General features: G+C 40.7%; 2 protein-coding genes across 4 annotated transcripts in view; one reads left to right on the top strand and one right to left on the bottom strand.

The window, feature by feature from the left end:
• The window catches only part of KDELR3 (KDEL endoplasmic reticulum protein retention receptor 3), a 60,748-nt gene extending 54,732 nt beyond the window's left edge, over positions 1 to 6,016 (top strand). Inside the window, exon 5 of the mRNA XM_089674270.1 lies at positions 554 to 6,016. Within this exon, the coding sequence (XP_089530396.1) occupies positions 554 to 594 (41 nt within the window). The 3' untranslated portion in view covers positions 595 to 6,016. The remainder of the gene's footprint in view (positions 1 to 553) is intronic.
• A 5,097-nt stretch (positions 6,017 to 11,113) lies between these two features.
• LOC149464671 (uncharacterized) overlaps positions 11,114 to 27,436 on the bottom strand; it is a 132,926-nt gene continuing 116,603 nt past the window's right edge. For 2 of the 3 annotated variants that reach the window (XM_089674272.1, XM_089674271.1), the window contains exon 12: positions 24,849 to 27,207. In XM_089674272.1, the coding sequence (XP_089530398.1) occupies positions 27,108 to 27,207 (100 nt within the window). In that variant the 3' untranslated portion in view covers positions 24,849 to 27,107. Of the gene's footprint in view, positions 11,377 to 24,848; positions 27,208 to 27,436 lie in introns of those variants that run through there. The other variant, XR_016312338.1, reaches the window with a different exon arrangement.

Consider the following 27,436-nt stretch of genomic DNA (forward strand, 5'->3'; position numbering starts at 1 on the left):
AATGCAGTTTCTCCTGCTAGGAGAAAATCAGCGTTAAAAACTCACCTCAGCTGCATGTTTAGCAGGGTTTGGTGTTTGAGCATTTTTTTTTTCATTGGCCAGAATTTTAATTTATTCTTGCTATTGAAATGAATAACTGCTGAAGTGCTAAATGCACCTGGTGTTTAGGCACGTTTAGCAGTTTTTTTCTGCCAAAACTCTGCTGCTCCTGGACATACTGGCAGTGGGTTTTTTTCTGCCACTAAACACTGCTAAAAGCCTATGTGTGTATGGACACATAGGCTAACATGCAGGGGAGTTTAGAGGAAGATAAAAAAACACCAGATGATCCTAGGAGCAGCTGTAAAAATGTCCAGTGTGCATGAGGCCTTAACAGTTTCAAAGCTGCTGAGTCGGCAATAAATAAGAGTGCAGGTATAAACATTTCATAAGTATTGCACAATTGTAATATTTGGGAAGCTGAATTATTACTGGTTTTCTTTAAGAAATCAGTTTAGTTTAATGGCATATATTCTTTAAGGTAACTGCTGATTTATGTATATTGCTATTACAGTTCTCCGTGGAAAGAAACTCAGTCTTCCAATGCCAGTGTAAAGGACCAGGATCCCAGCTGATACAGCAATGGACTTAAAGTAACAGAGTGCAGTTTCACTCCTAAGTGTGCTCTGTAACTTCTTCCACAATGGAGCCAAAATGGTACACTCGTTTTTCTGGGGGGTTTTTTCTGGTCAAGTGTAATAAAATATATTTGTAATACATACTGTAAATACCTTTTATATATACAAAAACAATGCGTAAGGAAACCAAATACACCAATATTTTTATTATGGACTACCAGTGGTGTATTTGAAGTCTAGGTGGGTTGTGATGTCACTGTAGGGTTTCAAATTGCAAAGCTTCCCGCTATTTGTATGTATAATAAAGCAATAACCTTTAGGTAATCTGACAATGTTTTTTGAGCTTTTACACGAGTGACAGCCCTTCCCGCCCTCTGAACAGCAGTCCACAGTGGATCACTTTTCAGAGGGCTGTTGACAGGTGGCTTGAAGGCGTTAAGTTGCCTCCTCAACACCTGTTTTAACCCTGAGAAGACCAACCCACACCGCAACCGCAGTGATGGCAGCGTGCACCTATTCACTTAAATGGGTTTTGTTAGGCAGTGGTACTGCCTGACAAACGTGACAGCAAGTATAATTTTTGCCACAGCATGTGAACAACCCCCTCTAGCTGCTGCCTTGGGTTAGGAGGAGATGGTAAAACAGTTAAATAGCCTATTTTTACTGCCACAAGTGTAAACAAGCTCTCAGGCATAATCTGATGATTATCAAAATGAAATATATATATGAAATGAAATATATGAATAGAACTGATAAACATACAACTAAACTATGGAGTACCCATAATCTCTCAATCCACCAAAACAAAAGAAACATAAAAAAATTATTCAGGTAGGACATGTACCATATGAATGGTCCTGTCACCTGTTAGGTCACTTCAGAAATGAGAAAATGATAAAGTGCAATTAATCCTGTTTTAATAAATTGTTTAATTTTTATCAGGCAGAATTCTAGACTCCCTTAAAAGACAAGTAGAAAAAAAGTAGTAAAAGTAGAATATGTTGCAATAAATTTGTTTTCTTCTTAAAGCTAAAATAAAGGATTTTTTTTAAAACAATACCCTTGCCCTTCCTTCTTCCACACACACTGCAAGGGTTAAAATGCTTATTAAAGGATAAGTTCACCTTTCGTAACATGTTGCATTACACCAGTTGAGCGTTCTGGTAGTTCAATGATTCTTCCTGTCGCTGTAAAACTGCCTGCCTGTACAATGTACGGGTAGACAGATTACACTGACAGTCTGCAGGACACCTGCATGGCACCAGCGTTCTGCTGATGCACATTCTGATGTTAAAAGGTGAACCCAATTCCTTGTTCCAGCAGGCTTGCACCGACCAGTCCCTCAAAGCCTTTTCTCTTTGGTGCTCTCTCTGGCACCTTGATGTCTTCACATACAGTGCAGGACCAGCAGTTGTACATTGTACACAAGGACAGTGAGGGCCTTTCCACAATCTTGGAGAGAAGAGGAGAGCTTCAGGAGTCTGCTGGACCAAGGAACTTGATGAAAATTTAACCCTTGGAGGGGTCACTGCAATGGGTGTTTTTTTTTTTTTTTTTTTTAACATAAATACTAGAGTTCAGATATAATATTTGAAATGTAATCTGGTGCAGGAGCTCTAAAACCCCTGAAAAGACTGCCCTGTTTGAGTATTGCTTTTGATTTCCTAGATTATTTTCCCCAGCCTTTGCACCAACCTAGGTAAGCCTGCTCATTCTCTCATGGACAGTTTGGGTGGAATAGAACAGTGTCACCAATGTAACTGCCCAGATTGCTTATAAATAGATAATTAGCATACATAACCTATATATCTTAGTCTGCTTTTAGTCCTTAAAAGTCCCTTTACCATTCAGGAGACAACACACAACCAAACCTGCAGCTACTCTCAAGATAAAATAAAATAGGGAGGGCACAGATGTTAGGTTAAAAGTGCACGTTAAATGAAGAACAATATTTCACCTACATTAGCTAAGTGAGGAGTACATACACCATTGCACAGTGAGTCAGACATAAGTTGGTCCACCGGAAACAGGGTGGTTCCAGCACAGTTTTGGACTTTGTTAAAGAGAAATACAACAGTTTATCAGGTGAGCCAGATATTTATCATTACATTGCACTTGTGATTTTGATTAGTGGGTTTATATTTCTGGTTGAACTTCAATTTTGGCATTCTTCCTACACTGACATATTGTTTTTTATTATATTTGTTGCTGCATTGTTTTCCCACAACTTTACCTATACTTTAGAACACATTAAGAATTCACAGGATCTGTTTAGATAATCATGATTTTGAAATTCTGAGTGAAAGAAAGAGAACATTCGGATCTCTCTGTTCTAATGCATTGTGTTAACGTGTTACATTAAAGCAACCCATTCAAACAAATGGACTGCCAATGCACCAGAAAGGACCAAAATCAGATGCACCTTTCTTTTCCAATGCTGTGTACCACATTGCACAATACTGTATCAGAGGAGCATTGGATCGGGGTGCTGTTCACAATGAATGGCGCCACAACATGTTAACGTGTTAATGCGCGCAGCATTCCTACAATGCACTAGAGAGGTCTGAATGGGTCCCAATGCAGTCTGTTCTCCGATTTTCTCTTATGGAAGAAATAGGATTTTATTTTTTTCTGGTAGAATCAGAACCAAAATTATTTTAAATTAATATTATTAAAGATAACTAAACCCTGGTACAAATAATTATATATTGTAGCATACAGATGCAATATAATTGGTAGCTGCATTGCTTTGCCTTGTTTAGGCTAAGAACATTTTCAGCAAGTAGAAAAAATGTTAAACCTGTCAGAAATGCAGTGTCCTTGCTTAAGAAAGCAAAAACAATGTTATCTCTAGACTGTAAACTATTAAATCGCCCCATCCCCATGTATTGGAGATAAACAAATGCAGTCATGTTTGAGTTCCTGTTGGACAACAATGACTGCCTCCACAGACACAGTGGAGGAGTGAATGTAGCCACCCAGCAACAGGAACCGTGTTATTTGCAGGATTACCAGGTGAAAAAAAAAGCCAAAAAAAAAGGGAAAAACTAAATGCAACTACTTTTAAGGATTGCTGATCTGCAATATATACATTTTTATTTTGGGTTTAGAAAAAAAAGGAATGCATCTTTTTAATGCTTTGATTGATATACATGTAAAATTGATGAGATTGATATAAATAATACTATTGATGTCTTCTGCTTAAAAAATGTTTTGCTGTGTATGATTTGTCCTTAAAAGTGTTCATTGGGGCAGATCTTTACAAACGTTTTGATTTAACAGACTTATGGTAGAAACATCTTACTACAAAACTGGCCTAAGAAAACAATTCTAAAAATGTACCAGTGTTGCTGTCGCTATAGGTAAACTTTAACCGCCTCCCGACCGCCCTATAGCAGAAGTACTGCTACAGGGCGGCAGGGATGTGCAAAATGACATATATATATATATATACACACACACATGTGATTTTATATTTCCGGGTGGAGCGTGCGCTCCCTACCCACGCCGCTATTGGCTCCTCAGAATGTGAATCACCGGTTCCCGGACGTCGATTCTGCCGGGCTGAGCTGGCAGGGGAGAGGTCTGTGTGTAAACAATACAGATCTCTCCCCTATCAGCAGCAACAGGCTGCTTTGTATTGCTCTGCACAGCAGAGCAATACAAAGCAGCTTGTGTACACAGTAAAACACACAGTTAACCCTTTGATCGCCCCAGATGTTAGCTGCTTCCTGCCCAGTGTCATTAGTACAGTGTCAGTGCTTTTTATTAGCACTGATCACTGTATTAGTGTCCCTGGGGATGTCAGTGGCAGTTAGTCAGTCCCCCCTCCCCCTCAGTGTCAGATTGCCAACCGCAGTCCTGCAATAAGTCGCTAATCACCGCCATTACTAGTAAAATAAAAATCCCAGTATCTATCCCGCCATTTGTAGATGCTATAACTTTCACGTAAACCAATTAATTTACACATATTGGATTTTTTATTTTTTTTTAGCAAAGACATGTAGCAGAATACAGTTTTGCCTAAATTTATGATGAAATTTTTATTTTTTTATTGGACATGTTTAATAGCAAAAAGTCCAAAATAGTGTTTTTTTATCAAAATTGTCAATCTTTTTTTGTTTATAATACAAAAAATAAAAAATTCACAGGTGATCAAATACCACCGAAAGAAAGCGCTATTTGTGGGAAAAAGCGGACATAAATTTCATTTATGTACAACGTTGCATGACCGCACAATTGTCAGTTAAAATAACAGTGCCGTATCGCAAAAAATGGTCAGGTCAGGGAGGAGGGAAAGTGTGGTTAAAAACAAATCATACTTGTAAAATATGACAGGAAATTCTTACCTTTTCTGCTTCCAACACCACCAAATGCTGCTCTGATGCTGAGAAATCTGCTGCTGAAGTCTGAAGAGAAAAACTACACTTCCAGGAGTGTCTATCCTCTGGGTCCCCCACAACTCTCACTGGATTTTCCTGCTGATCTCCACATCACTACTGTATCCTGAATTGGGTGGAGGTCAGAGGGAATAAAAAGTGGGAGCTGCACAGGTCCCAGGAGATCAACACTTTGGGAAGTGTCTGTTCCAGTTTGAACTTCAGCAGATTTCTGCACATCAGAGAGGAATCCGTTGTGTGGGTAGTAGGAAAGGTACTGTAATTATGTTGTCATCGTTTAAAGGTATGGCTTTTTTATAGGGGCAGGTTCACTGTAACTTCCTTTTTGCCTATTTAAAATTTTGAAAGCCATCTTAGATGTGATGTCAGCAGCCCCAGCAAGAGGTTATGTAAGCAGTGGAGTCAGCACATGTAAGCGTTCTTGTGTAAGTGATGATACAGGGTTAGCACAGAGAGTAATAATATTCACCCAGAAGCGGAGTGAGCTATGACATGGCCAAAAAAAGGGTGAACTGACCAGTCACATTTGCTTGCAAGTTCAGCCACACATTGGAAGTTAATAAAAAGAAAGCCAAATGAAAAAATGCTGCAAGCATTTAACATATGTGGTTTTTCCATACTTTGATCTGCAGTTCTGCAAATTGTTAACGGGATCTATTTAGGAAAATTTGGGAAGGCAGAGTGTAGTAGGGTCCTTTCACTAATTTTTATCAAGAACTAGAAGGGAGTTATTTATTTTAATCGTAAAGGGCTAATTTGCGTATGGTTTGTCCTAGCTTTGTATGGATGTGTATGCAAGTATATTGTTTTGAATTCAAATGGTTTTATTTGCCAGCCATTGGCGAAATTCTACACAGCTTTGATTAAAAATATATTGTAATAGAAACTGTGATAAAACAGCTTTCAAATATGGGTGGCAGCATTCTGTGTGAAAGAGAAACTAAGCCGTGTTGGTCTATGGGAAACTTTTTCTACTAAATAAAAGGTTTGTGTAAATTATTGCAATGTGAAATGATTTTTTTTTCTATATTTAAAGTGCTAGCTGCTTGGCTTTCTTAAAGTAGTTGCAGAGATTGAAGGTTTTGTACCTTCATGCATTCTATACATGAAGGTAAAAAAAGCTGTGTGCCGCTCCCCCCACAGCCCCTGAGCCCCCTCTCAATTGAGAAACCGTGCACACAAATCGTGCACACGAGCCTCGGATGTCCTGGGACTCCCTCTCCTCATTGGCTGAGACATTAGCTGGAGCCATTGGCTCCCACTGCTGTCGATCACAGCCAGTGAGTCAATGAGGAGAGAGCAGGAGCGGGGCTGAGCCATGGCTCTATGCGCCTAATGCATAGAGCAGGGCTCAGGAGTGAGCAAAAGGTTTGCTCTGGGGTCACTGATCAAGGGGGTGGAGACAAGAGCACTGGCAGAGGACCCAAGAAGAAGAGGATCGTGGCTGCAAAAGCACTGCTCAGAGCAGGCAAGTTCAACATGTCAACATGTTTATTTAAAAAAAAAAGCCTTAATACCACTTTAAAAAGAACCTATGGCCAGGCTGTGGACATTCAAGCATTTACATATTTTTAACAAGCAGTTTGACTGGATTCAGATATGTACAGTCTATTAGGAAATGCATGTTGCTATAACATACAACACTGAATAGTGCATTGCAGTGCTATTCAGTTTGAATGGCACTCCAATGCACATAGCCAACGCAACATAATGCATGTGTGTGTTATCACACAGCAACACGCAGATTTAGGCTATCTGTACATTGTGCTGCCTTGCTTCGGATCAGGTGCATGTCCCTGAAAATGGCCATTGCAGTGTGTTGGCAGCCCATTTAAAATATTTAAGCTGCCTTAAGGCAATGCACATTAATCTGCTTGTGATAATGCACATCAACAGTGTGAATCTAGCCCAAATGAGTATTAAATCAAGCCCACTGACCTCTGTAATTGCAGACAATGTGAAGAATTTAATCCTCAGAAATTACAAGAGAAGCAGTGAAGTAATGAAAGACCAATGTGTCACTCAATCCCCTTTTTGGAGCCCAATCCCCTGTATTTACACTAGAGATTAAAAGTCTGGAGAATAGCTAAGTCACTGCTGAATTAAACTGGCTTTGACAAGGACTTCAGTGATTCTGCTGTAATGGTGGAGGATCAATTGATCCATGGGGCCCGCAGCTACAGAAATCAGTGAGGGCCACTGTAAAGCTAAAACTAGGAATATGTAAACATTTGAAGGTCCATAGCCTGGCCACAGGTTCAATAGTCCTGCTATTTGAAAAAAAAATCCTTGGTGTAATGAGTCCACACACGTGTTCAAAATGGTTGCAACTACTTTGCCTATATTTGTTTGATTCTGCAAATGTAACTAGCCTCTTCATAAGTAACAAAAAGGCATGTACTACACAGGTCAAGTAACTCCGTAACAATGAACTTTATCCTTGGGTGCAGGGCCACAAAACTCAGCTTTTTACTCATATGACTGCCATCACATATGCCTCTGAAAGGGTTAACCGTGGAATTAGCTTATTTAAACCAGGTACACCCTGGACCAGATTATTATTATTATACAGGATTTATATAGCGCCAACAGTTTGCTCAGTGCTTTACAATATAGACATATAGATCGCCTTCATTCTTTCCTTTTACTACAGGGGGTCCTAAATCCCCTTTTATAGAAATCGTAGTCTCTCACATTCAGCTTGGACCGGATGGACTGGTGTCTTTATTCCACCTTATCAACTATGTAACTCAGTAGAGCAAACACCAGAGCAAGATTAGGACCTTGAGCAAAGTGGCAACTTTGAGTCCCCCTCCAGCTAGCAATTGACTGATCCTCAGTCTGAGCAGATTGACAGAGCAGCTCCAGACTAGCAGGTAAGTAATGGCTAACACCAGGGGCACTTTACTGACCACTACAGGAATGGCAAACTTTTCCTCAAAATGTTAATGTAACAGAGCGTTTCTCCAGTGACTGCTGATGTACGGCACACTTTTCAAATATTTGTAAAAAAATTTGAAAACCATTTATCATTTTCCTTCCACTTCACAATTTTGTGCCACTTTCTGTTGGTCTATTACATAAAATCCCAATAAAATACATTTACATTTTTGGTTGTAACATGACAAAATTAGGAAAATGTCAAGGGGTATGAATACTTTTTCAAGGCACTGTATACACTTTCTTAATAATTGGCAGAATCTACCTAGGAGATGGTATATTCTTATAGAGTTTTAAGATGTTATACCTGGAACCATCTTTGAGCTACTGTCACCTGCCAAGAGTGAAGCTGTTTTCCTCAAGCCATCGACAAGTTTGCACAGTCTATTAGGCTCCCTAGCTTATAAAAAAAGAGTGGCATTAGATTTTGGCGCTGTCACAATTTTCTATGTCATGTTTCATGTTGACTACGCAAGCTACAGGAATGTATATACTTGAAATTAACCTGCACTAGGATGAAGGTCTGCATTGAGAGTCCCTTCATTTCTTTAAAAATCAACCCACAACCCCCTTAAGGCCTCTTGCACATTGCAGTTTGAAAAAGGTCAGTACAGCATTTTTCTGACTGATCTAAAATGCAGTCTATTGTTTACAATGTGCCTTTACACACATGCGCGTAAAAACAAGCATTGCGTATTCTTGAGTTAAAAAAAAATAGAAACGTGTGTTCCTGGACAGTATTTTGTGTCGGTATACACATTTGAGCATAAATATTAATGGGTTTTACCTTGGAATGTATTGTGTGTGCAAATGCGTAGAAATATGTGCAAAGCAAATTACTGAAATTACGTTCGGAAATGCTGATGCTCAAAACATCAGTACCATGTGCTAGAGGTCTAAATGGACCTAATGGTGGTTCTGGGTACTCTCCAGCCTATGTCCTGGAAGTGCAGTGCAGTGCAGGCCAGCATCTTCAGCAGAAAGTGCTTTTGGCTTCTCAGTATGAGACCACAGAAACACACACATGACATCCCTTTTGGGCACCATCGTTCATAGCAGAAACTGTAAGTGGCACTAGTACTGACTGGTGGTATCTGTCTGAGCAACCAATTAGCAGCAGCATAGGCCCCATGACTGGAGTCAGTGAGTGTACAGGATCACTGTCAGCTAGTTTTATAGGGGTGTGATTTTTAGCAAGTCAGACACAAGAGGGAGAGCAGGAAATAACAGAGCAGCTGACTTACCAGTGCCTCTAACTATTCTTGTTCCTCACGTTCTGCAAGGCAGACTTTGCACCTCAAAGAGTTTCCTTAGGTTATCTTTAAAATTTAATTTAATTTTAATCTTTTAAATTCAGTTTGTTCTTCAGTGACACAGATGGTTTGATTTAGGCTCCATTTAGTTACGGGGTCCAAAGTCGCACGACAAGTCCCCCCCCCCCCCCATGTTTCCCAATGGGTACCATTCATATCTGTGCGACTTCAAAGTAGTTCCTGCATTTCTTTGGTCCAACTTTCATGCGACTTGAGGACCATAGACTTCAATATAAACCCTCCAAAGTCACACCTGAATGTTGTACATGCGACTTTGTACAGCAGAAACAATTATTCTTGGTCAAAGCCAAAGTCGCACCAAAGTTGCAATGAAAATCACACTATTTTGAAGTTGCAGAAGTGTGAATGGAGTCTTACTAAAACTGGAGAGTACAAAATACAGTGCAGCTGTGCATAACCAGTCAGGTTCTAACTTCAGTTTGATCAATTAAACTTTGACCAAAAAACCTGGAAGCGGGTTGGTTTCTATGCAGAGCTGCACCTGATTTTGCACTCTCCAGTTTTAGTAAATCAGCCCCAGAGTATGCAAGTTGTCAGGTTTCAGTAAGTGTGCAGTGTTACAGGAAGACTTTACATAAAACATAGCACCATGACAAGTGCAACACTGCTCAAAAAGAGTGGTTATTAGAAAATCCAAGCGGAGTAATGTAATTTAAATGTTTAATAGTATCCGGCAATCAGGAATACACATAAGGCAATAAATTTCCTAATTTCCTAGTTAAGCTTTTGGGTTTATAAATCCACACTAATTATCAGTGAGACGGAGATATCTATATGACACATATCTACAAGTCATATTAGGTGGCTACCCCCCTCCTTTTTCCCCTTACAGGAAGACTTTACCTGACCTGTCCTGGCTGAATGACTACTTGTTCCTTAGACCTGTGAATTTCAGTGCTGATGAGGATTGTTTAGATCCTGAAAAAGCTGGGCAAGAAACCTATTCATCTACCATCTCCAGTGACTCAGATGCATAAGGTGACAGCACTGCTGCATTTTAAGTATGGTAATCTGATTAAGCCAGCCACTGCTGACACCAGGCAACTGTCTGATCTAGATTGCCTAGTGCATACACAGGGAGTGGTAAAGAAAGCAATGGTGTTATCTTGTCTGAGGCTGAGCATATCTCATGTATGACATCTGCCAGTTCAACAGCATAACAAAGTTTTGGCCAACTGCAAGTAGTGAGAGACTCTGATAGTGTGTAGAGGCCACTGATAAGTCCCCCTGGAGACCTGCAGGGCCCCAGATACATGCCTAGGTCACTTTGGGGGTGATTTGGCTCTAACATACTTAAAATAAACTGGCTGTACCTCAAATTTTAACTGCCACTTAGAATATGCAAGGAAGTTGAGAAAAACCATTTTCACTTGCACCCCATTCCTTCTCTCATATTTGAAATAAGAATTAAATGCAGGCAGCCTGAGATTCCTGCATATAGCTTCAGATGTCTCCATGAGCACTCTGAGGTGCTCTGAATTCTAAGATATTATAGTATGTGAAGTTTCACATTCCAGGGTGCTTCTTGTTTAGTCCCGTGCTGGTACCACCCCATCCCACAGCTCCTTTTGGGCCTGTGAGGCCACACATCACAATGAAGGGGCCAATAGGAAGGTTCAAGAGGTAGGAGTCCAGGGAACAACTCAAAAATAAACCTAACAAGTGTCATATTTTGCCCATTAGAACAGCCAAAGATTTAGGATACCTGAGGGCTCATAAAGACATCTAAAGGGACCAATAGTTCTTGAATTTTATTCTTCTAGCTACTTTAAGAAAAACAGGTATTTATTAATATGCACAAGGAATAAAGCAGGGTACCAGGTAAGAGGCAACACTTTATTCAAAATCTCACTTACATCTAGGAAACCAGTATACTGCTCCAATGGTCGGTGTGGACGTGCAAACACAGATCTCAGCAATCTGAATGAACCGTTGGCATCTTTCAGGGCACAGGCAGGGACCCACTCTGAGACGGAACACTGGGGGGCGTCTCTCCCCTCACTCGCGCCACAGACAGGAGACTGTGACATATGAGGAACAGGCCACAACGCATTTCCAAGGCCCTGCCTTCTTTTTCAAGCAGACCTGCCCAAGGGAAAGAGGGAGTATTAAAAGCCGTTAGCCCAGCCAGCTTGAACCAATCAAAAAAGGGGAGTAGACGGAGCCGGCTGCGGGGATAAGAAACTGCTAACCACAAACAGGAAAAAAACAGGACCCAATGTGAAATAAATGAAGCATCATCATCTGCTATGGGCCAGGGAAAGAATTACTCTGAGCTGGGAAAGGGAAAAATGAAGGGAACATAATATAGCCGAGCAGCTATTAAGTCTAGTCCACCAGAAAAATAGAAGCATATTTTGAAGGCAGTAGTACAATAAAGATAATAAAACAAATATATAAACATGGATATAAGTAAACTGTAAAGGCTAATTAAGCATAAAGTACAGGTAAATAGGTGCAATAAAAATGGATATCCCATGACTGAGTAGTAATAAATATTAACCCCTTGACGCCGACCTCACACAAATATGCAGCCCCACTGCAATGGGGGGCTTGTAGCCATGGGGCCACATATTTGCATATCTCCCTTTGTGCTGGCAGACTGGGGTCTCACCATGAGCTCCGGGTCCTGTGCTAACAAAAGGGACCCGGAACTCCAGATTAGGGGTCACCTGATCGCTGTAATAACCTCTGATTGGCTGTCACAGTGATCAGTGACTTTGAAGCCAGCCCCTGCGTTTTCTCTCTCTGAATGGAGGAGATACAATTTATCTCTCCTTTCAGAGAGAACCCCCCAGCGTGTAAAATAAAGAAATAATTTAAAAAATGAAGAAAAAATATCAAGGTTTGATCTAGGTCGGTGCCAGGGTGTTTGGGTCAAGTAAGGGTCAAAGGTCAGGGTCAGTATATTTAGGGCAGGATTTTTTTTTAACTAGTATCCGTGTCAGTATGTTAGGTAGGACAAAAAAAAAAAAAAAAAGCAAAATGCGCACTATTGTTCCTGGCCTACACTATGGGTACTAACAACAAATAACATACATGTGGCATCACTGCAATCATCAGGAGCGGGAGGATTTTGGATTGTTCTTTGGTGGCAGGTTATGGTAGTAAAAATAAATATACATTTTTACACTATGTTTTGTTTTACACTATTTTGGACCAGTTTTCTTTAATAAAAAAAAGAAAAAATCAGGAGATATCCATAACCCATTACCATCAAATGAGAGCACAATTTGTCTTGAACAAAAACAAGGTATAATTCACCTGGACACACAAAGTAGTGGTGATGATATGTATGGTTTTACTAACACATGTCAAAGTTGCAAAATTGTGCTTAGGTATTAAGATTTGTTTTACCCGTGTGACGGGGTAAAAAAAAAAAGAAGATATCTCAGTATGTTAAGATAAAATAAAAACAAATAGCTATATAACAATTCATATAAAAAAATTCTGTAAATTATATAAGAATACAAAATATCACTATGTCAATGGTGTATCATATGTGCATAAAAATGAACAATAATGCCACACTGAAAGAGGGCAAATGAGAGGGGGAATGGGGGGGAAGAATCAGGCAGGGGGTGGGAGGAAGAAAATTGAAAGTGAGAGGCTGAACAGCACTGAAAATTGTTAGTAATATGTACAATAAAACTAGGATATTAGATAATGGTATTAATTTCAAGTTCTTTGTTTAAACCTCTAGGTGTCCAGAAGGTCTCTCTATTGCAGAGCCTCTGGAACCTTTCGGCCAAGGAATCACAAGGGGGGGGGGATGGATTCCATCAACCAAACTCTGAGGCCCTCTGTGAACTTGTTATTTTGTGTAACAAAGTGTCTAGGAATGCTGTAGTTTTCATTGCCGTCCTCAGCCTCCTGTGCTCCCCAAAGTGGGCCCTCACGGTGCAAATTGTGCGGTTGACATAGAGAAGACCACAGGGGCAGAACAGCAATAGACCGCATACTCAGTTGAGCAGGTAAAAAACACTTTTTATGGAGTAGGTCCTGCCAGAGGAATCCCTGAAATTCTTTTGTCGATGTACAAATTGGCACATCTTGCACCTAATCTTTTCACACTGAAACATGCCAGCAATCTGATAAAACATGGTGAGAGGTATTGGAAACTGAGTGGTTCATCCTACTAGGGGCAATTATGTTTTTAACATTATGTGCTCCTCTGTATATTATCGGTGGTCTATCAGCAAGAACTGGGCCGAATTTGGGGTCTTGTAACAAAATAACCCAGTGTCTTTTCTGATTTTTCTCCATTGAAATGATATTGAGTGATGAACTTGACCTCAGAATTTGCCATAGATGGTGCATGGATATCTTTGGGGGCAATGAACCGACAATCCTGATAGGCTCTAGTGACCAATCCTTTGTCCGAAAATCTTCCCATCAAAATTTGTCCATAATAAGCATTGGTGTTCTAGGTCTAAAAAGACTAAGGACTCCAGGTTCCACACATGGGTGAAGGAAAGATCCAGCTGGTTGTTGTTACAATGGTTTACAAAAGAAGTGATGGAAGAATATACTTTCTGTAAAAAATGATGTGGGCGGTGTAGGGGTTACCCTCTAGATGCGTGACTCCTCCCACCAATCCATATTTTGGTTGGCATAGCATAATGCAAATGAGGCACCCATGGCAGTGCCATACACCTGGAGGTAACGACCATGGAGCTTGAAATAGTTGTGTTCCAGACAAAAGCACATGCTGTCCAGGATGAACTGCGCCTGTCTGTGGTGGAGGTTAGGCTCTCTAGCTTGAAAATGTCTCACCGCAGTGAGCCCAACTTCATGTAGAATGTAGTTATCAAGAGAGTTATCAAATGAGCACCAATGGTAAAAATCTGCACCTGCCTGTGGTGGAGGTTAGGCTCTCTAGCTTGAAAATGTCTCACCGCAGTGAGCCCAACTTCATGTAGAATGTAGTTATCAAGAGAGTTATCAAATGAGCACCAATGGTAAGAATCTTCGCATGAGTAGTAGGACAAGGTGTCAAGCGCAGTGAAACCCGAACAGATGAAGGGCACACAAAGCCATTTGACTCAGCTAAAATGATCGCAAATGCTTTAAAATGGCAACCAAAACCTCAAAGACGTGGAAGAAAGCGAAAAACTACCATTCAAATGGATAGAAGAATAGCCAAAATGGCAAGGACTCAGCCAACAATCAGCTCCAGGAAGATCAAAGAAGGTCTAAAGTTACCTGTGAGTACTGTTACAATTAGAAGACGCCTATGTGAAGCCAAGCTATCTGCAAAGTCCCGCTGTTGAAAAAAAAGACATGCTGAAGAGGTTACAATTTGCCAAAGAGCACATTGACGGCCTACAGAGAAATGGCGCAATGTTTTGTGGACTGATGAAAGTAAGATTGTTCTTTTTGGGTCTAGTGGCCGGAGACAGTTTGTCAGACAACCCCCAAACACTGAATTCAAGCCACAGTACACTGTGAAGACAGAGAAGCATGGTTGCGCAAGCATCATGATATGGGGATGTTTCTCGTACTACGGTGTTGAGCCTATTTATCGCATACCAGGGATCATGGATCAGTTTAAATACATCAGAATACTTGAAGAGGTCATGCTGCCTTATGCTGAAGAGGAAATGCCCTTGAAATGGGTGTTCCAACAAGACAACCCCAAACACACCAGTAAATGTGCAACATCTTGGTTCCAGACCAACAAGATTGACGTTATGGAGTGGCCAGCCCAATCCCCGGGTCTTACTCCAATAGAAAATTTGTGGGGTGACATCAAAAATGCAGTTTCTGAGGCAAAACCAAGAAATAGAGAAGAACTGTGGAATGTAGTCCAATCATCCTGGGCTGGAATACCTGTTCACAGGTGCCAGAAGTTGGTTGACTCCATGCAACAGAAATGTACAGGAAGTTCTCAGAAACAGTGGTTATACAACTAAATATTAATTGATTCAAAGGAAAGCAAAATCTTCAAACATTTTTCACTTTATATAGTGAATGTTTGAGTTTGTAAAGACGAATACAAACACTGCTATTTTTTTGAACAGTCTAATATTCACGTTTCTTCAATTTTTTTTTAGAGGAACAACACAAATTTGATATATTTTTCTTCATTTTTTGATTTGGAATAGAATGTGTAGTGTTCCCCAACATGGCGGCTGAGGAGAGCGCGAGGCAGTAGCTCTCCGCTAGGCTCCGCTTCCCGACCTCCCCAGGTGCTCTCTAGAGCTATCGAAAGAAAGGGCAGACTCACCGGAGTGCGGAAAGGCCGTGGTAGAGGAGCCGGAGAACCGGGGATGTGAGGTGGAGAAGGAGATCGATCCCCCCGGGGCTTCATGGGACGACGATCCGGGCTGCTGGGAGACGAGGTGACGCAGTGGGACCACGTGATCAGCCGCAGAGGATCTCTGGGAGGAAGAGAAGCCGGCCAGTGTCCCGAAGAGAGAAGGAGGTGCCGATTCGCTCCTGGCTTCGTTCCCCGGCTCGCTGTCTGGTCTTAGACCCAAGAGACCCAAGAGATCCAGCTTGCTATCCAAGGATGGACTCCAAATAAAATTGGGGTATAAAAGTGCAGGAGACCCGGAGGAATCCCCCTGAGGACTGAGCTGCTGAGGAAAGCCCTCCACCTGAAGCCCGGAGCCGCTGTCCAGAAAAGGAAGAAAGAGAAGAGTGAGTGAGAGCGGCTGGGGCTGTGTACTGTCATCCTGTGTGGTATAGAGGAGCAAAGGGTGAAGGAGAGGAGGGGGGGGATTCCCAAGGGTCAAGAAGAAGTGGTGAAGAGAAGAGGACCAAGGAGACTCAGAAAAGCAAAGTAAAAGGAAAAATAGTAAGGCAAGGCTGGGTCACAAAATATAGACATTTGGTATCTACCTGTCTTGAGAATATAGAAGAAAATAAGACCCATAGAGGACATGAAGAATAAAGGAGCTAAAGGAGGTGGGCTCAAAGGATCTCAAATGGGTACGATTAAAAAATACACACCCCAAGGAAACATTACTCCAGAAAGGTCCCAAGGCGCAAGCGAAAAGGGTGAAATGGAAACTAGTCTGGGAAATAGCCCTAGATTATCATTGGGCATGAATAGCAGCTGTAGTCAACAAATAGCGGTTATTGTGGAGAAAAAAGAAACTGACAGTGAACTACAAGTAAACAAATATCTAAAAGAAACGAGCGCTAGATCTGTGTAGTGGAGCAGCTTAGCAAAAAAAAGGTAAAACCTCAGAAAAGCTCTTAGGATAACATCTATATATAAAACAAACATGCAGCGCTCCTATCAATGATATAAAACAAATACCACCAGAGGGAGCCAGCAACCAGGATCTCTTCAGATCAGGTATCCCAAGGCGTATGATGTGTTCACCGACCACCAGAGGGAGCTCGGGAATATCCAATAATTTCCTTAGGGAAAATTGGCTCAAGCAAAAAAGAGCCAAAGAACAAAAATATCTAAGTGCAGCATTGCTTTATTCAAATGCAAAGAAATGGTAAAAATACAACTCACATGATATGCAAAAAGGCCAGTTGGCCAGACAGAAGAGGTCTTTTTGCATATCATGTGAGTTGTATTTTTACCATTTCTTTGCATTTGAATAAAGCAATGCTGCACTTAGATATTTTTGTTCTTTGGCTCTTTTTTGCTTGAGCCAATTTTCCCTAAGGAAATTATTGGATATTCCCCTGAGCTCTTTCTCCCTCTGGTGGTCGGTGAACATATCATACGCCTTGGGATACCTGGTCTGAAGAGATCCTGGTTGCTGGCTCCCTCTGGTGGTCTACAATCAGAGCTCTGCCATTTGGAAACCCTGTTGAAATGCTGTGATAGATGTTGCCACTAGTCAGAACACCTGTGTCCAGATGCTCACACCTAGATGATCTCATCATCTACATGCGTTTTATATAGCGCTATCTGGTTAGTGCATACTATTCTCATTTCCTCACCATTGATGTCACGAATATTGTTTGTTTGCTACAAATAGACTGTCACCCATCTTCACGTTTCAATTTTGGAAATTTATTCATGAACTTATCTATGCACGGTGACTCATAGCGTTATACACTATTTTGCACACATAGAAGTCTATATGTCATTTTTGGAGTAATATATATATGTCTTCATTTTATTTGTTTTATATAATTGATAGGAGCGCTGCATGTTTGTTTTATATAGAGTGAACTACAAGTACCAAATAAGAAAGAGATGACAGAAATGTTTCAAAGTTTGGAGAAAATGATAAAGCAAGAAATGACAACTATTCGGAATGATTTAGGGCAGTTGTTATTGAGAGTGGAAGAAACAGAGGAGAAAGTTAAAAATCAGGCCCAAACCATAGTTAACCTAGAAAAGAAAATAACAAATATGGGGAACAATCAGAAAAAATTGCTTTATAGGATGGAGGTACAAGAAAATAAAGAAAGGAGGAGTAACCTCAGGGTACGAGGAATTCCAGAGTCAGCAAAAGGGAAAACATTGTACAAATTAGTTTGCAGAATTTTAAACTCCATAATGGACAGACCTGAACTAGACTTGATTAAATTGGATGGAGTTTTCAGAATAGGAAGGCTCAAACAGGTTACTGGGAAGGAGAGACCGAGAGATACAGTTGTCCAATTTCAAAAGTATGGGGATAAAGATGAGATCTGGAGGAAGATCAAAAGAAGAACAACAATTAAGTATGGAGATATAGATATCCAGATTTTTGCGGACTTAACACCAGAGACCCTGTGGAGAAGGAGATCCCTGAGACCCTTGTTGGAGCAAATGAGAAAGCAGAATGTGCAGTATAGATGGGGAACCCCAGCGTGCCTAATTGGATGGAGAAATGGAGTTACAGCTTACCTGAGATTTCCGGAGGAACTGAGAGACTTTTGTGATAGGCTGGACTTGCAAAGAATGGAGATAGTTGGGTGGGAAGAAGGAGAAATAGAAGCTATAAGAAAAGAGGACTGGCAGCGGGTTGGAGGGGGAGGGAGGGGGGGCCTGGGGGGAGGGAGAGAGAGGAGGGAGAATTAAAATATATATATTTTTTTTCTCCCTCTCTCTCTTCCTCTCCGTCCCCCTTCTGATGATATGATACCCCCTCCAAAGTTTCCGTTTGGTGGGGTTAGTGGAAATTTTTTGAGTCAATTTGATAGAGAGAGGGGAATTGGGGAGGTTGGAGGAGAGGTGAGCCATTCATGGGCAGATGTCAACCCCAAAGCCTTAAATCAAAGGTGGGAATAGGCCCACAAATGATTAGTAGGCATTTTACAAGCCTAAAAAGGGGTGGGGGAAAAAATGGGAGGGGGATAGGAGGGGGGAGGCGGGGGGTGGCGGTTAGGTTGGGAGGTGGGGGGGGGAGGGGTTTTAGTGTCAACACTGCATGATAGAGGGAGGCATAAAAGCAAGGAAAGAGGAGGAGGAGAATTGGAGGAGAAGTAGAGAGAATCAAAAAGAAAGATGGAAGAAATACAGTTTATAACGTATAATGTGAACGGGTTGAATTGTCCTGGGAAAAGATTTAGATTATTTAAAGAGTTACATCACAGAGCATCTTCAGTGGTATTTTTGCAGGAGACACATTTTGAGATAGAGTCAAATGTGAAGTTAAAATATAAATATTATCCAATATGGTATTATGCCGACTCTCCGATTAAAAGAGCAAAAGGGGTTGCAATAGGGTTGGCAAAGAATATAAGGTTCAAGCTGGAGAATAGAAAGACAGATCCAGAGGGGAGATTCTTGTTTTTAAAAGGTAAACTACAAGGAATTGAGTGTACATTAGCCAATATATATTGTCCCAGTAAGAAGCCGGAGATGATTTTGAAGGGTGTGTTGAAAAAACTGATGAACTTTAAAAAAGGCCGTTTGATAGTAGTGGGAGATTTTAATTTTTGTATGGACCCACAAAAGGATGCAACCTCTTCTGGGCAGAGGGAGGGGGGTAGGTGTCTAAGAGTTTTGAAAAAGGTGATCCACGAGGACCAACTAGTGGACATCTGGAGAATTATGCATATGAATGATAGAGACTTTACCTTCTGCTCAAACGCACATGAGATATACTTGAGATTGGATTATATATTAATAGATCACCAACTTATTGAATTTCTGGTTAAAGTAGAAATAGAAGCAAGGACACTCTCGGACCACGCACCTGTTGTAATGAAAATGGGATGGGGAAGGCGGTGGACAGGAGGTTTAGGATGGAAGTTAAATGAGGCACTTCTCCTGGATAAGGATACTGCTCAGAAGATTGGGGAAGAGATTAAGCTATATTTTAAGGAGAACGAGACGGAGGAAGTGTCGATAGCTACAGTGTGGGAGAGCCATAAGGTATATATAAGAGGAATCTTGATTGGGATTGGAGCAAAAACTAAAAAAGAAAGAAGAGAGAAAATTAGTGGGCTTCTAAAAGAAATATTAGACCTGGAACAGATATATAAGAATAAAATAACAAAAGAAACAGGGCAGAAGTTAATAAGTAAGAAAGAAGAACTAGAGACTTTGATGGAAGAGGAGAGGAGTATATAATAAAGTATTAAGGGAGAGATATAGATGGGGAGATAGACCAGGAAAATATTTAATGAGAGCCCTGAGTAAAAAGAAAAACAGGAATTATATAGATAAAATAAAAAGTCCCAAGGGGGAGTTGGTCCACTCAACTAAAGAGATTATTAAAGTGTTTACGGAGTACTATAGAAAGTTGTATAACATCAGTTCCCAAGGTTCTTTAAAAGATATTGAAGAGATAAACATCGAAAAAAGGAAGATATATCTAAAAAATGCAGGCCTACCGAAATTAAGCGAAGCACAATTAAACTCCTTGGATGCAGAAATTACCCAGGAAGAAATAAAAGCAGCACTAAAAAGTACAGGGGCGGGGAAAAGTCCAGGACCAGATGGTTATACAGTGAAGTATTATAAAAAATATAGTGAATTATTATTACCTAAGTTGAAGAAATATATGAATGCCTTGGGAGGTGAGATGGAGGTGAGGAGAGAATCTTTACAGGCCCATGTAGTACTTATCCATAAGAAAGGAAAAGATGCTTCTCAGTGCTCTAGCTATAGACCAATTTCATTACTGAACACTGATACTAAGCTGTATGCAAAGGTTTTAGCAAATAGGTTGAAAGATCTAATGCCTGAATGGATACATGGGGACCAGGTGGGCTTTGTCCCAGGGAGGGAGGGTAGAGATAACGGGTTGAGAACTCTGATGCTTATTCAGAAAAGGGAAAGCTCCAGTGGTAGTGCTATCAATCGATGCCGAGAAGGCATTCGATAGAGTTGACTGGGGCTTTATGATGGATAACCTGGAAGTCCTGGGGATCGGAGCGAGAATGGATAGGAAAATTATATAGGGAGCCTACCGCAATCATCACGGTAAATGGGGAGAAGTCAGAACCCATTGGGATGTCAAATGGAACAAGACGGCTGCCCATTGTCCCCTTTGTTTTACGTTCAGTCAATGGAACCCCTGTTGTCAATAATAAGAAAAAGCGGGGATGTAAAGGGAATTCAGACAGAAACTACAGAACATAAAGTAGCGGCCTTTGCAGACGACTTATTGCTGTATGTGGGGAACCCCCGGATAACACTTCCAAATATAATGAAGATTCTGAATGAATATGGAGAACTATCGAACTTAAAAATTAATCCAACAAAAACAGAGATTCTGAATATTAATATACCAAAGGGCGAAAAAGAAAAAATACAAAAGGAATTCCCCTTTATATGGAGAGAAAGAGATATAAAATACTTAGGAATAAAACTCACGTCTTCATATAAGTACTTGAATAAACTAAACTATATTTCAATGTTAAATGAGATTAGGGAGGAATTAAAAACATTAGAAGGAGGAAACCCGTCATGGATAGGATGCATAAACCTGGTAAAAATGGTAATTGTACCCAAAATACTGTATAGATTTCAAATGATTCCAATCAAACTCCCAGAAGCTTTTTTTAGGACAATAAAAAGAATGATAACAAGATATATATGGAGAAATAAAAAACCAAGAATATCATATGAAACATTAAGTAGGACTAAAGAGAAGGGGGATTGGGATTGCCAGATGTTAAGAGATATTACAAAGCAGTAATTTTAGCAAGAATTTATGACTGGACATTTAATTCAAAAGGGAAAAGTTGTGTGAAAATTGAAAATGAACTTAGTGGAACTAGTTTGAGTAAGATTATATGGGTGCCAGCACAGTATAGAGGAATTAAAGATAGCACAAGTCTTTAAACTTTAAATGTTTTAAGAGTATGGGATAACTTGCACAAAAATATGAAGTGGGACTTCAATTCTATATTAATGCCACTAGGAAACACAGAGTTTTTCCCTCCAGGCAGAGAAGAGATAACAGGGAAATGGTTTAAAAAGGAAGATGTTCAATTGAGAGATATATTGGTAGAGGGGGAATTGAGACCACTTAAAGACTTGGAAGAGAAAAAGGGAGAGATCTTCATTAGGATAGATGAGTGGAGATATCATCAATTAAAATGTTTTATTGGGAATCTCCCGAAACCCTTGAGATTAAAAAAGGATTGGAATTTGTTTGAAAGGATGTTGGAGTCACGAGGGGATGGGAAGCACGGTATTGCCAAAGTATATAGAATACTCACGAAATTAGACACGAACACAAAGCTAATTTATATAGCAAAATGTGAAAGAGATATGGGGGTGGTTTTAGATGAGGATAAACAGAAAAAAATATTTAGATTGACTCATGAGAATGTAAGTATGAGAGAGGTGGAAATAAATTATAAGTGTTTGACAAGATGGCACATTACACCAAATGTTGAGCACAGGATGAGTGTGGAGAATTTAAAGTGGTGTTGGAGGGGGTGCGGAGAGATTGCCACAGTGTTTCACATATGGTGGGAATGTCCGAAAATTCAAGCTTTCTGGAAGTCAATAGTTAAATTGATTGAGATAACTGGGAATGACATAGGCTTAGACCCACCACGTCACGTGGGACGTGGTGGGGGGGACATAGGGTTAGACCCAATGATTTGTCTCTTACATAATATCGAGTTATCAGTAAATAAATATAAAGAATCAGGTATATGGTACTATCTAAATGCTGCAAAAGGCTTGATACCCAAGTTTTGGTGGAAAACAGAGGTGCCAAAGGAGGAAGACTGGGTTAATAGAGTGAATCAGATTGGTAGGATGGAAACATTTTATCATATGCAGGAAGACAAGATGGGGTTATACTATGCGAGATGGGAAAAATGGGCAAAATCTGGATTGAAAGCGAAATATAGGAAGTTATAATTTAGGATGATAATGTCCTCTTGCTTTAATAGAAAAGAGTGGGTGAGAATGCAGAGGGGAAGGAGGGGGGTGGGGTTAGGGAAATGGTGGGGAGGGGGGAGGGCTGGGGGAGGAAATAGTTTTTAGAGAGGGAAATGTAGAATTGTCTGGGATATTTATGTGTGTTTTTGATGGAAATTTGTAATAATATGAAAAATCAATAAATATTTAAATTTAAAAAAAAAAAAAAGAATGTGTAGTGTTCCCAATGCATTTGTGTGTATGGAAATAAAAGCTATTAGAAGGATTTTGAGCTTTATTCACTTTTTTTCAACACACTGCTATTATTTTGAACACAACTGTAAGTGAGCTTTTGAATAAAGTGTTGCCTTTTACCTCACACTTACCTGGTACCCTGCTTTATTCCTTTTGCATGTTCTTGAGGGATTCCCCAGATCCATTAGCAAGCAACTGCCAGAGATTTGTGTTATTGTCATTCATACCCCAGCTCTTTATCCACCTTTGCTGTAAACTTTACGGACCATCCATTTCCACTGTTCTCAGCGCTGATTGTGCTTCTATGCTTTACATTCTTTAACCACTTTTGGGCCAGCTACGTACCTGTATATAGCAGGTCTTTTGTCAACACGGGGGAGCTGCGTTGCACTCCTACCCCACAACATCTGCTGTGTCCACCTAGCACACAGCAGAATGAGAATCCCGGTAATCGGGACCCGGATGTCACATGATTGCTATGCGATCATAATGACAACAAAGCTTTTATGAATCAATTTGAGTCATAAAAGCTTTGCTTCTGTTCCTGGAGAGCCGTGATTTGTCAACAGCTCTCACATGAAACATGGGGCCAATCACCGAATCCTGTACCATGTGACCAGCCAATCACAGATCACTATTATATTGAATTGTCATCAACTTAACACATTCATGACGGTTCAAAGCAAGCTGAAATGATCTTCATTGCTCATGCACAAAAAAAAAAAAAAAACCCTGATCACGCCCCAGCATAGTACAATGTTACCATGGTAACATTGCATTACTCTGATGAAAGTATTTAAAAAAAAGAAAAGAAAAAAGAAAAATGTCTAAAAAAATTACACTGTTTACTATGCTTCAGTAATGAATGAACAGAAGCAATCGCTCTGTACATTCAGGAAAAGAAAGGGGGCTGGTAAACATGTTTACCAGACTCCCCACTCTCCGTCCTGACACTCACCGAACTCCCGGGCAGCAGCAGCTGGCTGCGGGAGAGGGTGGCAGGAGAGCCAGGTAGCAGAGGTGCATGGACAGGACCACCAGGGATCAGTGAGGAGGGGTCACAGCGGGGGGGTTATATTAAGATTTTGTTACATTTTTATTTTTGAGCACTGTGGCTGGAAGCAATATGAGGCAGGAGAGGCAGCAAGGGGAAGCTAACAATTGCACCCAGCCACAGAGATCGGTGAAAGCAGCTGGTGCTGGAGGTGAGAAAGGTGCTTGGGGGGAGATCAGTGGCAGAGGAGGTGGTCAGTAAGGGGGATGGAGGCATTTTAGCAGACAGGGCAGTAGGTTAGGTGGAGGGACAGAGAGCAGTAGGTTACAGGCAGTGGTGTTGGGTGGGGAAGGGTGTCACATTGCAGGTGATTAGCTCTGATCAGCAGATTGTCATCCCCTGCTCAGAGCTATTTTTTTGTTCAGCAGAGTCTGCTGAACAGTTCTGCTACAGGTAGTTCATGCTCACTACGTTGACCATGAGCTTATAGCAGAAGGAGGAATTAGGTCCGTATGGCATATGGACCTGACCAGCGGGACGCAGTGCTGTAGGTCCGAACATCATATGAACCTGGCAGCGAAATGGATAAAGCCCCACTGTAGGCTGCTGTTAAATTTACCCATGCAGCGGGACCCCCCTGCACTGCACTAATAAATGTTCAGTAGGCTAGAGGGGATAGGAATAAGGTGAAATGCCTTATTCCTGCAGACTTTTCCCCTCTGTACAAGTGGTACAAGTCTCAACTTCTCTGTCGCAGCTCTCTGATATATTCGCAAACAAAGCAGTTCTGCATTATACAGGAGGTCGAGGGCCTGCCCAGATTTCAAAGTGTTGGACAGCAAGCAAGAGCACCAGCTGCTGAGGTAGAGACGAATATAGGTATGTTATATGTACTTATTACTCCCCCCCCCCCCAAGCATCTAATGTATGCAGTGTGGGGAGGAGCAGTCTGGGGTGGGATATTAAAGGTGAACCTGCATCCTCCTATAATTCTTCACCCCTCTTTGTTCACTGTCCTGAGTGAGGAGAAGATGCCTTGTGTAACCTTATCAATCCCAACAAGAGCTTACATAGGGTTAAAGCACATGCTTAGTTTTTATTCATGTAAATGAAATTCATTTAACAAAATATACAAATATACAATTCTAAAAAAAACACATACAATGAACTGACAAACTTACTGTCAGTGTGACCAAGCACATTTATAAATTGCAATAGAATTGTGTGTGCATACATCCTGTGCTAATAAATATATGAACGAAACAACAAAAAACAGTATATGCACTTATGCAGTGTATCAATATAAATGTGACAACAACTCCAAAAATAGGATGGCTGGATGAGTTTAGCTGCTGGCTGGGGGGGTGTTTTATTGAGAAACACACAAGGACAGTGCCGCTTTATGCCCTAACAGAGGGGGTTTTTCTACTGTGTTCATGTGAGTGCATTACTTTACTTGATTTTGAATATTAAATGTTTGGCGGTGAGCACTATGTTCTTTTTGTTTTCCTTGAACTTTATGGGCTGATATACATCTGTGTGGCTGGGTCCAACAATTCACCTGCTTTCATGTCTTGGACTTACAAATACACACCGTGAGTTCTTTTTGATGAGGGACAAGCCCCATTGAGAGGTGTTTGTGCTAGCTCCACTGACCTAGGTTTATACTGCCCTTGGATTTAAACAAACATGCACCTTTTTGACCTTTATGTTGAGGGTCAAATATATAAGATGACCGGATGCCTGAGAGGGGTCAGTGAAGGTCTCATATGGAGAATGAATGTTGGTATATTGACTCAAGAGTGGTCTGGACTGTTTTGACTTTTTTCACAAACTTCCACTAAGGCTTCATTCACACTTGGGCATTTTGAATCACGGGAAGAATCCCCGCAATTCTGCCCACAAGTTCAAAATGCTCTGCTAAAATAAAAAATCACATGCAATTTTGCCGTGATTTCAAAATGCTCTGCTAAATTAACAACTCACACAACAGTATGTTCAGGTGCCATTCATTTTAATGGCATCTCAAAGCACAGTGCAGATCTGCTGCGATTGTCACCCAATATATTGCGGCAAACTGCATCGCTCAAAGGTTGTCGCCCCAAAAGGAGTTCAAAAGCTTCTTTTGGGTGACATGCTTTCCGCTATGTGGTTTCCTGCAATTTATCCCACAACAATAGTTGCAGAAACGCATCACTTTTTTTAGGTGCCATTAAAATGAATGGTACCTGAACATGCCATTGTGCATTGTGTTCTCAAGAGTAACTACATCACCCAAAAGCCCTCCTGCTTTGCACATTCGGAGTGTGGTAAAGCACTTGGGAGTCTGCGCAGAGTGGTGGGATGCTATGTAATCAGTGATAGGGGAGGTCATGCACTTGCTCTCAGCATGTTTGTGAATATAATATGAAACAAATCTATTTTATGACAGGAAAAATAAAGTCTTTAAAAGCACACCTTACTTTACCTTGCTATGTTAAAAATATTCTCTGTTCTCTCCTTTTGCCTCCAGTTTTGCAGTCTGCACCAGCGATGACAACAAACTCTGCTGATGGTGTTCTCAGTACCTTGGCAATTAGGAACTGAGGAATGATGTTGTGCTGAGAGAGAGGCAGAAAAGGGAGAGGAGAAGAGGGGGGATGTTACTGAACTAAACAAGGGGGTGACCGGTCATCTAGTGGACAATAACAAGGCAGGGGTGACCGGTCTCCTTAGCATAAAGTAAAGTCATTACCATGCCTGGCCACTTTTTCATGGGTGGATGAAGATACAAGCAGAGGATGCATGCATTACTGTTAGTACAGTAATCTTTTAAATGAGTCTTACACTTCTTTGTCACCACTTTTTCAAGATGTTAGCTTGTGCCTGCTGGGGGCCACACAGTCTCTTCACCAACTGCAGAAGAAACTTATTCCTAAGTCTGTTCACCCTTGGGACAAAACACAGACGACCTTTATAAAGGAATGAACTGAGAATTAAATCAGAACCAGGCTAGGAGACTTTCAGTGGAGAAGCTATGGGGCTCCCAACAAGAAGCATATTAAGACAGGTAAGTATAAAGGAATGGGAACGGGGGAGGGCAGGGGATGAGAAAAGACATACTTAAAGGAAAAATTTACTAGAAGTACAGTTATCCTTTAAGAAGATCTAGGAGCAGCTATTGGATTGTTGTCTCAGCTAGATAACCAAAATGCCCCTGGAAAGTAAATGCAGTAACAAGAATGCGATTTGATCAATAACAAAATTTACAGGTTAGGTAAATCTACAGCACAGAATTTACATTTACAGATATTGCGTACTATTATATGTTCCCTATTATAGAAGATGCTATTATATGTTCTCGATTATAGAAGATGCTTTCTTGGTATTACGTTTTGTGGTTCCCTCTGCACACAGGGAATACAGCAGTTCAATCTCATCAAAATCAGCACTGGAAAGAAAAAAAGATAAAAGGACAATAGTAAATTTGTCTAGACGATAAACAGCTTAACATTCAAATTTGTAGCTTCCAAAAAAACAATTGTTAATGCAGAGATGGGCAGATCTCTTATGAATGGTGGGCGAAGAAAAATCTGTTCATGCTACGTGAATAGCTGGATACAATGCAACTTTTTCCCCAGATTGGCTAATGAAGAGATTGCTGCTTTTATTTCAAATAC

This window comes from Staurois parvus, unplaced genomic scaffold (assembly GCF_062004578.1).
Source record: "Staurois parvus isolate SC_StPar_1 unplaced genomic scaffold, SC_StPar_1.0 ptg000149l, whole genome shotgun sequence".
Classification (NCBI taxonomy): domain Eukaryota; kingdom Metazoa; phylum Chordata; class Amphibia; order Anura; family Ranidae; genus Staurois; species Staurois parvus.